General features: G+C 37.3%; 2 protein-coding genes across 3 annotated transcripts; one reads left to right on the top strand and one right to left on the bottom strand.

Moving 5' to 3' along the window:
* Nucleotides 1-995: 995 nt before the first annotated feature.
* On the top strand, nt 996-11,295 carry LOC117610362 (E3 ubiquitin-protein ligase RNF19A). Its single transcript, XM_034337636.2, has 13 exons — nt 996-1,169; nt 2,552-2,778; nt 2,849-2,991; nt 3,114-3,303; nt 3,376-3,687; nt 3,764-3,908; nt 3,992-4,128; nt 4,211-4,308; nt 8,120-8,318; nt 8,427-8,613; nt 8,673-8,838; nt 8,926-9,299; nt 9,445-11,295. The coding sequence occupies exons 2-13, from the start codon at nt 2,616-2,618 to the stop codon at nt 9,689-9,691; spliced, it is 2,361 nt and encodes a 786-aa protein (XP_034193527.1). The 5' UTR covers nt 996-1,169; nt 2,552-2,615; the 3' UTR covers nt 9,692-11,295.
* LOC117610363 (putative oxidoreductase dhs-27) lies at nt 4,403-7,277 on the bottom strand. 2 transcript variants are annotated; one of them, XM_034337642.2, is made up of 3 exons: nt 6,560-6,697; nt 6,211-6,426; nt 4,403-6,133 (listed from the first exon to the last, which is right to left on the bottom strand). In XM_034337642.2, exons 2-3 carry the CDS (start codon nt 6,388-6,390, stop codon nt 5,183-5,185), a joined length of 1,131 nt encoding a protein of 376 aa, XP_034193533.2. In that variant the 5' UTR covers nt 6,391-6,426; nt 6,560-6,697; the 3' UTR covers nt 4,403-5,182. The 2 variants fall into 2 exon arrangements, with proteins under 2 accessions (XP_034193533.2, XP_034193532.2); XM_034337641.2 differs by having other exon boundaries at nt 4,430-6,133; nt 6,569-7,277.
* Nucleotide 11,296: the final 1 nt, after the last annotated feature.

Here is an 11,296-nt window from a genome sequence, read left to right as displayed (position 1 = left end):
AATCCTCAAGTTCCTTATGTCGTATCTTGTTAAAAGTTTTCACAATTCTTTAACTTCTTTTGTAGAGTTTTCAAGGTAGTAACGATACTTACAATTAGATTAAAATTTAATAATTATCTTAACAATTTTACTTAAAATTATTAAATAATATTAAGGATAATATTAATTCCATAGCAATTCAAATTTAAAAATTTGCACAAGTACATTTTGCCATTACTTTATTACTTTACATGTTTGTATTTTCATATAAGACAACATTCGAACTTAACTTTGTGCAATACTTGAAAATTAAAACATTCTGTTTCCGCATATATTGCATAAGAATCACTTTTATGGTGATTGTGAAAACTTTTCTAAAGTTAACATACATTGCACTTTTCAGATGCAACAAAGGAAAATAATAAATCCATAAAGTATTGTTTAAAAATCAAAAATCGATTTACCGTGCTTGTTACTATAATCTTTTATTTTATTATAAACTCTTACTATAAGTTTAAATAATATTTGTAAAGTATGTTTAAAGATTAAACGCGTTTCATAATTTTTCACAGGATTTTTAATTGTATAAATCTACCCATTAAATTACTTTACCGCAAAGTAGTAGATTATTAAATAACGTTTCGAAGGTCTGAATAAAAATAATGTTACGGATTATTAATTCGAGAGGAACGTATTTTTTTATATTGAATAATTGTATTTTAATTTCTTTTTATACCGCAGTTCACCAGAGTCCATAACTGCGAAAAGACCAGTTTTCGTTCTTTGCGCTTCTCCAGTGCGCATCTTCGCTCTGATTGGCGATACTCCCAAACGAAGTGGAAAGCGATTAGCAGAGAGCTCGCTGCGTTCCCCCACCATCTTCCAACCTGCGCGTCGCAGTTATGGACTCTGGTGAACTGCGGTATAATATGAATTGAATTATATTGCATATTTTCGTATAGGAGGCGCTGAATGCACTATGCATTTGAATCATTGTGTTCCTCATCTAAAATATAGCCATGGCAATGGCAAGTCTAGTCGGAAGCCGTCAGCTGTTGTGTCAAGTGAACATCCTTAACCAACAAAATAAGTGAAACTTATCAATAATATAATTAGTGACCGTAATAGTGAATATATTATTAATAACTAAAGTTGTGATAAGTTTGAAAGTACTAATTAATAGGAACGAGGTACGTTTACGCATCGTTTGGATAGTCTTTGCTTGATGTTTGCTTACGGACTTCTAACACACCTACATTAATGCTAGTCATCTATATGTAAGGTTTCTCAGCATTCAATTCAAATGTTCATTTTGTATTTTTAATATAACTGCATATAGAATTGATATTTGTAGGGATTATGAATAAATGAATAATTGATTTTAATAAAACGTATATATTGCACACATATTTTGTACGATGCATCTATATGCATGCATATATATATATATATGTTTAAATCCATTACAAATGGCGATTATTTTCTATACCTTACTAAATTTACGATTTTAATCACTATGATTGAACATGTAAGTACTTGGAAAAATGTGTTTAGTTCACGTATTCTTCTTTTTTTAATCTGCGTCACGCTGGATGGACTAAAATCTTGCTGTTTGCACCATCAATGAATTATCAAATATGAAGTATATTAATATAAAGGCATGCATTAAATAAGTTTTTATACATTTTATAATAATCTTATAAATTGAATTTTATATTTATTATTTATAATCAGTGTTTAATATTGATGGATTTTTTATGCTATTATAAATAACACGTTATCCATTAAGAAGCTATTACGAATCGAGCATATCATGCATTTAGACTTGGTTATGTAGAAAATAAATGTAACTCTGTACTTGTGTGTTATTTTATTCATTATTACTGAGAGACATAAATTTTCTTATGTTACATACATATGTTTATATGTTTTTTATGTTACACATTAAAGATTTCGAAACACTGATTACTTATGCGTCTCATGAACGCGGAGAAATCGTACATAATTGATGACAACTCTCTTGATGGACTGCATAATTCCTTTTTAGTGAAAGTAGAAAATGTGCGTATATAGAAAAATTGAATATGATATGAATTTGAGCGAAAAAGTGTTCGTATTTTTATAGAATTGATAAATCGGTAAGCCCAAGTAACCTTTTAAAAAGTGGTTATGCATATGCCAAGAAATTTCATATAGCGAGATCCAAGAAAATCTATATTATTGGAAATTTATTTAAATTATTTATATGTTGTTGAAACTTAGTTAAAAAAATCGCAGCTGTATTAACCTGTACTTTGTATTTAACACGATCGATATAATTACATGTAACGCTATACACGTGTCTCAATGACGTAAAATATAATCGCTTGTAAATCATAGATACGTTTATATTGTAATGCAGATTTTTTATTTAATATCAAACACTGCAGTCAGTTTATTTATCATATAATCTCTGACCAATATACATATAACAATGGGTCAGAAAATATCAATATGTATGCCCTAAAGCATCGTGAATAAAATTTCCTCAAGATGTTTATTTATTTAACTTTTTTCACATTATTTAATACAGATCAATTCATCTTAATTCTGCGAGGAAAAGAATGAAACTGTAGTGATCCGTAATACCTCTGAAGATGTTCAAAGAAAACGATAGCAATTCAGGAGGCTGCAGCGGTGCAGCTCCTCGACCACGAAGAATATTACCAAGATTTTCTTTACGCCGATTATTATATTCGAGCCCGCTTATCGGTCGCCGAATCGTAAGGACCCCTAGTTCCAGCAATAGGAATGCAAAAAGTAATCGAAGTAATGAATATAAGTAATTAAAAAATCATTCGTTTTCTCAACATTTATTGTTTGTTTTTAGCAAAAGAACCAGCTGGCGGCCGGAATACGGATGTTGAAAAAGGTGAAGCCAGAGTAAGTAATGGTTCGAGCCATTTTCAATTTCAGAACATAGATCTACAACGTGCTTCCAGCAAAGGCTCTGTACTTTCTTCTGCCGGAAAGGTATTTATAAAATATATCAGGGTGGTAAAACTTTTGGGGAATATTTGATTCATATTAAATACCATGTCCATGAATTGATAATTAAATGTAACACAAGTATAATGAATTGCATGTTATTTCAGAGCAATGAGAATGGTTTAATGGAGTGCCCTTTATGTCTGGCCGAATTACCAGTGGAATTCTTTCCTGTGGTTCAATCTTGCCATCACCGCAGTTGTTATGATTGCTTTCAACAATATCTTAAAGTTGAAATTTCTGAATCTAGAGTTAATATAGCTTGTCCTGAATGCTCAGAGCCGTTGCATCCAAATGGTGTGTGTTTTGAATAAAAAGCTATTGTTAATTCCGATGTCATATTAATTATTGAAATTTCTTTTTACGCAGACATTCGAATGATTTTAAACGACCAAACGCAATTGGAAAAGTATGAAGATTTTATGGTACGAAGGGTTCTCGCTGTAGAACCTGATGCCAGATGGTGTCCTGCACCGGATTGTAGTTTTGCAGTTATCGCTAGCGGTTGCGCTTCGTGTCCAAAATTACGTTGCGAGCGGCCAGGATGTGATTTTTATTTTTGTTATCATTGTAAAGCACGATGGCATCCGAATCAAACGTGTGATGCTGCTAGAGCACAACGTACTCAGTACTATGAACGTAGTTCTTCTCTCAGTTTTAGTCAAAGTGATTCACAACACAGTATGTATCTCTCGTTCGTATCGAATAGTTCTGGAGAAAAAAAAATTACATATGGATTTCACACGTGTACTTTTAGGAGATGACATCAAACCATGTCCAAGCTGTCAGGTTCTAATAGTTAAAATGGACGATGGTAGTTGCAATCATATGAATTGTTCTGTTTGTGGTGCTGAATTTTGCTGGTTGTGCATGAAAGAAATCACTGATCTTCACTATTTAAGGTATCATTATCTTTTATTCGATGTTTTGTATCAGATTATACTGTTTGCATAACTTTTTGTTTTATGATTTATTTTATATACAGCCCTTCTGGTTGCACGTTTTGGGGTAAAAAGCCGTGGTCTAGGAAAAAGAAGATACTTTGGCAACTTGGAACTTTAGTTGGAGCTCCTGTTGGAATTGGTCTTGCTGCTGGTATAGCTGTACCTGCTATGATTATAGGTTTGTAAAGGATAAATAGCATCAATATATAAGGTCTTGCAGTTATTTTCGTTATATTTTTTAATCTTTGTATTTTTTACAGGCATACCAGTGTGGGTAGGAAAAGAATTATATACAAGGTATGAAAAAGCCAACAAGCACAAGAGGAATGCCTTCGTTGTAGGGGGAGTAACTGCATCCGTAAGTAAACATATAATGCTTAATATTTCTAGAATTTTAATTCAGTTTTGCTTTCGTAATTTTTATTGCTATATTGTAGCTTTTTATCAAATGTAACACAATTAGATAAAGCATATTATTAATCATAATAATACACCATCCGGGCTAAAAAAATTAAAATATTTTTTCGGGATATTAGGAATTATCGTTAGGTTTGAACGCATAAGCATTTCTGCAAGTTCATGACAACATCAAAGTATATTTTATTTATATAGTTTGTACAAAGAAAGAGAATAATATAATTATTGCATACGTAAATCAGCGATAACGGAATGTCGATCTTATAGCCGTTACAATAATTGCGGGAAGAAATGTAGTCGGAGAAAGAAATTTCAACCAACTAAGTGTTACATTTAATTGGTTCAGAAGAACAATATCATTTAAGATCTAATTTATTTGGCTGAACGTGCTATTAATAGTTCTTTTGCATTTTGAGTCATGTTTAATTTTAAAATTCCGTACAATGTTTATTAATATTCCGTTTTCCTTAAACTTTAAAATATACGTGTACGCGTGTTTCCGTGTATGTGTGTCTGTATAAGTGTACGTGGCAAACACGGTTTAACGTTGAAATGTTCTCAAACAAAACGATCTAATCCATCAACTCTATTTCTTTCATGTTAAGGATAATTTCAATGTGACTTGGATTTCTTTAACTACCCGCAATTACATTATCATCGACACAAGCCTTTTCCTCGAGATGAGATCATACGTTGATCGCAAGCTTATGGCTGACAGAGCGATCAATCAGTCCCACAACTTAGTCTCTTCGATTTGCATCTCGCGTAGAAATATTAATTCGCTGTAGCACTATCATGGGCGGTAATAACGTCGACTAAGGGTTATTTTCGCTGGTGGCAATCACAGTCTCGTCTGTAAGTACACCTTCATTGTGAAGATCTTTCAGTACGTCGATTAAACGTTGCTCGGTCTCGGGATCGCCCAAAGCAACGTCAACCGACCCGATGCAAAGTAAAAGCGCTAGGAGTTGCGAACGCCTGTAATCCTTGTTCAACTCTTCTCTCGTGTACCCCAAATCCTTGGGTATGTCGACACCGAGACGGGAACACGTGCTGGTTAACGCGTCCCAGTAGATTTCGAGGAAGGTATCCGTGTGTTTTCGACGTAATTCCGTTGGCAAAGAACTGACTAATAATAGCGCTATGTCATTGGTTGGTCTACTGTAGGTGACCATTTGCCAGTCTAGTATACAGCACTCGAGACCATTGTCTCCTTCCTTGAATAGTAAATTGTTACACCAGAAGTCTGTGTGCGTGATGAGTGCCAACGGTCCTTCCGGTGCTAGCAGCGCGGATATTATGTGTTTAGTTTTAGGTCGTAGGACGAGTAAAGCCTCGAGTATCGCTTCCAGACCCGGTGTACTTTTCAAGAACTTTGCTAGCTGCGGGAGACCACGTTCTACCAGTTGTTGGTACGAATCCGTTGCCTTCGCTGTTTGGAAGAGGAATGGGTAACGCTCCGAGAGATGCTGTTCCTCTATCACCTTCATCGCTAAAGAATGCGCGTGTATACGCGCTATGGCATCTAACGCGACCTTAGTCTGATCGTACGTCAGCCCTTCTCGAAATTTGATGTTACGGAAAGCGGAATCACGGAGATCGTGCAATACCAAAATTGAATCGGGCGTGGTGGGACTGTCATCCGTCTCCTCCGCTGGTGTATAATGCGCGTGATAACACACCGGAACCGATAGAACGATCTCCTCGTTCGTATCCCCTTTATCTGCTAATTGTTTCTTTTGAAACTCCTTCAAATCGGGCATCACCTATCGAAACAGATAAAATCATAATTACCCATTTATCGATCCGTAGTACGAAGCATCAAATTCTTTTGATCTCTTACCCGTGTGTAAAATTTAATCTCTCGCAGATCGAATTGTCCTTCGATAACGAAGAAACGACTGAACGCATCCTTCGGTAGTTCTTTCACGATTAAGGACAGATCTTGCGTCGAGTTCGAGTCGTTCAACGTGTACTTGACTTTAACACGAATAATTGCGCTAAGCGCACTTTCGTTACTCATACAGCCTGGGCTTACGTTACACTCGGTTATAGTGACCTGTATACATGACGGGGTTAATTTTCAAGCTACATCCTCGAAATTGTGCCGTACTCGTATCGTGTTAGCAAAGCGTTTTACTTTAGCCTGGATTAAATAGAGATGCCGTGCAAAAATAATTCATAGTTTCTACCTAACTAACCGGTTCTTTGTGAAACTCCCTTAGGATACCTCCTAGCCACTCCTTGTCAATCTCCGGTTCCGAGATAATCTGCTTCTGCTCCTCTTCGCAGGAACAATCTTCCGTGTCTTCCCAGTCCCAGTCGGTGTCTTCCCAATCCCAATTCGCCATGGTTCCCGGCGATGATGTTGCCGTCGTCGTCGTCGTTGTCGTCGTCGTCGTCGATCAAGGGAAAAGGGGGGAAATAAAACGAGATAGAGAGATAGAGAGGAAGAGAAAAATAATAATGTCGTGGCTCTGACGTGTGTCGTGCGTGTCTACTGCCCCCAATCAATGCCAATAAAGCCACATGTACGCTCCCGTGAACGATAACAGGCAGAAACCCGCCTATTCGTGCGTCCACGTACGAGCGCACATATACGTAGTCGAGGCTTGGCTATCGTCGAGTCACCCAGTAATGAATGGATTCGTCGCGTGTCCCTTCTACGCTTCCTGTCGTTACGCCGACCGGTCCTCGTACGTTCGGGCCGGCGTTGTACGGCGTCCTCTCATCGGACCTTCAGTCCTCCGCGACACGACACACCCTTGGCGCAGAGCACCAACCGACTTCGCGATCCGACCCCTCTTCGTGGTAGCTCGGTGTGGATGTTAAAGTACCGACTGACACGATGCACGTTCCATCGTCAGCCACCTAGGTGGATGCAGGCCGCAGGGTGGGACAAAGAGGATCTCCCATGCGCGCACTCCTACCGCCGATCAATATCCTTCCTTCCTCACCTCCCGCACCTTCTGCCTGCCCGTCGTGCACTTTCTCTGCCTCCTGTTCCGCTGCCCCACACTCCTTTCCACGCTCGATGGAAATCTAGAAAACAGATCGCCATGCGTCAGTAATCTCTCCATCGGATCATCGTCACACCATCGGCTACCACGTATTTTTACCTCCCCTTCGACTGCCTTTCAACCTTCCCCCGACCTTCGTTTTTTTATAATAAAAAACTTATTTGACCGTGTACCGATTATTTTCATGATTCCTCGTTCGATAAGCTCAGATGTACTCTTTTTTCCGAACGAAGATCGATCGGCTACTTATTTTGCCTTATTTCCTATTTTCTATCACGTTACATGAATTTCATGTCCGATTGATTTTTCTGTCAATGCATTTCTGATATGTTCATACAACCGTTCCTGATATTCATTTGTAAATGAAACTCGTCTAAACGCAAGGCGTGACTGCAATTAAAATCGAAGTACATTCTCTGCTACCTTCGTAAATTGTACGGTTTTCATATTACCGCGTGTCGCAATGTCCGAAACGTTCCATTAATTACTCGGCTTTTTTCCTCTGGGAAGAGGGTACTTGACGATGGAATATACGCGATCGTAATTTGTGCGGTATGCACTCGGAAAGTTCCGCCACTGTACAGCTACGCAACAATGGATCAACGAAGGTTGAAAGTTTTGGGATTATAATGTCAGATTTTCGCCTCTCGTTACCACATCAATTATGTTTATTTAGCAATTATGAAAGAGAGAAAAAAGATAATTCCATAATTTGCCTTTTTATCGTTACAGATTCTGGTATCGCCGATATTAGCAGGATTAGCCGTGGGTATCGGTGTACCCATCCTATTGTTTTACGTGTACGGGGTGGTCCCCGTTTCCCTTTGTCGAAACGGAGGTTGCGGTGTTTCCACAAACGGCACCGAGGTGCGAGTTGATTTCGACGACGAGAACGAATTAATGGGCTCATTGGGGGCGCGCATCGGCGGAGGTAAGATAGATTCTTTCAAATGTTCATGAAAGAAGAACTGTGCCTCGCGTGCACAGGTCACGTAGGAATAATATTTAAATGTAATTAAAAGCGTAATCCGTATTGTAGACGCAGCATCGATAGACGTTGCGAGCCACCGTGGTGGTAATCCTTCGATAGGAGAGGCTTCGCTTTCGTTGGGTAGCGGAAGTCAGTTGGAAAAATTAGGTGGGGAGAATGATCGCGAGAGCGCTAGTAATGTAGCCCTTGCTGGTACCAGTATCGCGGGAAGTATTGTCCTTCCGGGAGGTCGGAGGTAAAGTATAATAAATCTACCGTCTATACTTAAATATAAAGTATAATAAATGAAAACAGGCTGGAAGTGCAAGCGGATGTGACGTCCACCCAACGATTCAGCTTGTGCAGCGAAACTGCATCTGCTGCGACCAGTTTATCAGAAAAGTCTGTAAACGCGTCTATTGCTTTGGACGATGGCGCAGCTTCGACGAGAGCTTTGGCAGGCTCTGTTCTTAATTTCAAGGTATTTTATTGAATATCATTTTGTAAGGTACAAATAATCATGTTGAGATCTTTCAGAGATTAAATTGATTAAACGTCGCGTGTTTAGATGGACGGTAGTTCGATCAGTGGCGGAAGAAGTACAGAAGGGGAACAGGGTACAAGCTCTGTTGCCGGTGGTGGTCACATGGACTCGGCGGGACAAGCTACGTCTTTGAGCTCGCTCGAAGAGGTGGCGCCTGGTTTAGCAAAACGAGCTCGACGCAAGCCGACGTTAGACCGTCAATGCAGCGATTCAAGTAATTGGACTGTCTGTGGTGAAGACGGAGGTTCTGAACGCGTAAGATTCGATGATCATGTTAGTTTCATCGAAGCTGATCAGGAGGGGGTTGTCAACACGTGTGGGACGAATAATCGGAGTACCGGAAGACGTAAGCGCAACAAGGAAACGGAACAAGAAATGGAAGTTCCAAAGGCTCCGAAGTATGAAAAGATTTAGTTGAATTAAGTGCCTTTCGCGTGATTAACTGTTGAATTGATCGAATCCCACGCCAAGGCGATAAGATAGTAGGTTGCATGATATATCATGATTATGGTATCTTAATCTAACACCGATTTACTGTTACAGAAATCCTAACGGTGAGTTGAAGGTTGACTCATCAACGGACGATAACGTGTCACGGGAACGGGTAAACGTTGCCACTTTGAGAAACGTTTTTTTCCATAGTTCTACGGTATCTACCGATCGCGAAAAGCGATTATCGGTAATAGAAGAACCGTTTCCCGCCGGGACACAGAGTAATAACGCTCGTTTCTTAACTCCTTCTAATGACGGATGCAGCACTATTAATGCAGATGAAGATCCAAGCTCTTAAAAAAATAAAGAAAGACTGAGTATTTATGTAATAATATACATGCGTCCTTTAAATACGAGACATGTAAATGCGTATTTACATATGTGTGTATATATGTATTTAAGTGTACACCGCGTGCGTGCAAAACGCTGAACTTACTGGTATTTATATGCACCATGTATAAACATACTATGAGGGTAATAGAGATACTTTGCGAAGCGAAGTACGTTAAAGTAAATAGTATGTATATTCATATTCCAGGCGCGTGTGTATAAATATGTAATGTTCATACGTGTATATATTTATATACATATACTTAAGGGCCTCAAATTTGCTATAAAACAAAAAGTCGCAATCAGTTGAATGCGAACAATTTTAATTTCGTGCCAATGGTTTCGTTGAGCAATGATGTACATTGTTATACGCAAGAGTTACGTTCTCGTATTATAAAACGCAATGTTTATAAATGTAAAGTATTGACTTTATTTAGAGTTTTTCAATTTAACGAATAGGCCAAGTTTCACGGAAAGCTGACATTTTCACGCCATAAAAAGATAGGGTAATTATGAAAAACATTTAAAAGAATTATACATAACTTCATAAACGCTTTATAAGGTTGCATTTTAGATCAAATAACTATTATCATTTTCTATGCATGATACACTTGTCAATTCGTCAATCATATTTCCAAATGTATGTACAAGCATCATAAGAATCTTTGTAAATGAACATGTTTTTTAAGTGTTGTCCCTCAATGTACGGAGATACATATACGTAGTACGATACACGTCGCTAAAGGCAACGAACATGCCTTGATACTGAATGTTAAAATGTTTTAGAAGAATTTAACGTTATTATAAAAGAAGGTACGATAGTTCACTACCTTTTAATAATATATTTATTTATTCTTATTCCCAGTGATTTATATAAAATAATTTCAGGTGCTTCGTTATGCATGTTGAAAGCTTTCATTTATTTTTCTTGCCCGTATATTCACTTTTACTACGTAATCTTACGCATGATTCACTAACGGTCACAATGAAACTTGCTATAATTAAAAGGTGTTAACAATTTTATGTTTCACGACGTTTCTGGTTAAGTTCATAAAAACTTACATCCATGTACATATTTTGTAAAATTATGATCTTAACATATATATGTTTAATTCTTTGTAAGTAATAACTTCGCTATATACTTCGAGAAGCTGATGTCATACGTCCGAATGAGAAAAACTTTATTGAAAAGCTTATATGTGTAAAAACAAAAAAAGAAAGAAAGGAACTTTATATTATAAACAATAATAAATGTTCTAGCTAAGTAAGGCATATTCTGAAAATGTGCCTAGGATAATTAGTACGTGGTACAAGGTTTAAAAAATGCAAATTTAACATAGTCAGATTTTTAAGGATAGGCAATTTTTACCAATATTTTTATGTATTTTGACTAATCATTTAAATATATAAATTTTAAAAAGGTACATTTCGTTGATACAAAGAACAGTGCAATTTCAATATGTTAATGACGTAGATAACGTATATGACTTCACAATAAATGATAACATACTTTTGCAGTATTTAATGTTATCCCAAATTTGTTTTGTAGTATCTGTACATTTTGTATGAACTT

The sequence above is a fragment of the Osmia lignaria genome, chromosome 11 (genome assembly GCF_051020975.1).
Source record: "Osmia lignaria lignaria isolate PbOS001 chromosome 11, iyOsmLign1, whole genome shotgun sequence".
In the NCBI taxonomy this organism is placed as follows: Eukaryota; Metazoa; Arthropoda; class Insecta; order Hymenoptera; family Megachilidae; genus Osmia; species Osmia lignaria.
This window is presented reverse-complemented; position numbering and strand designations above follow the sequence as displayed.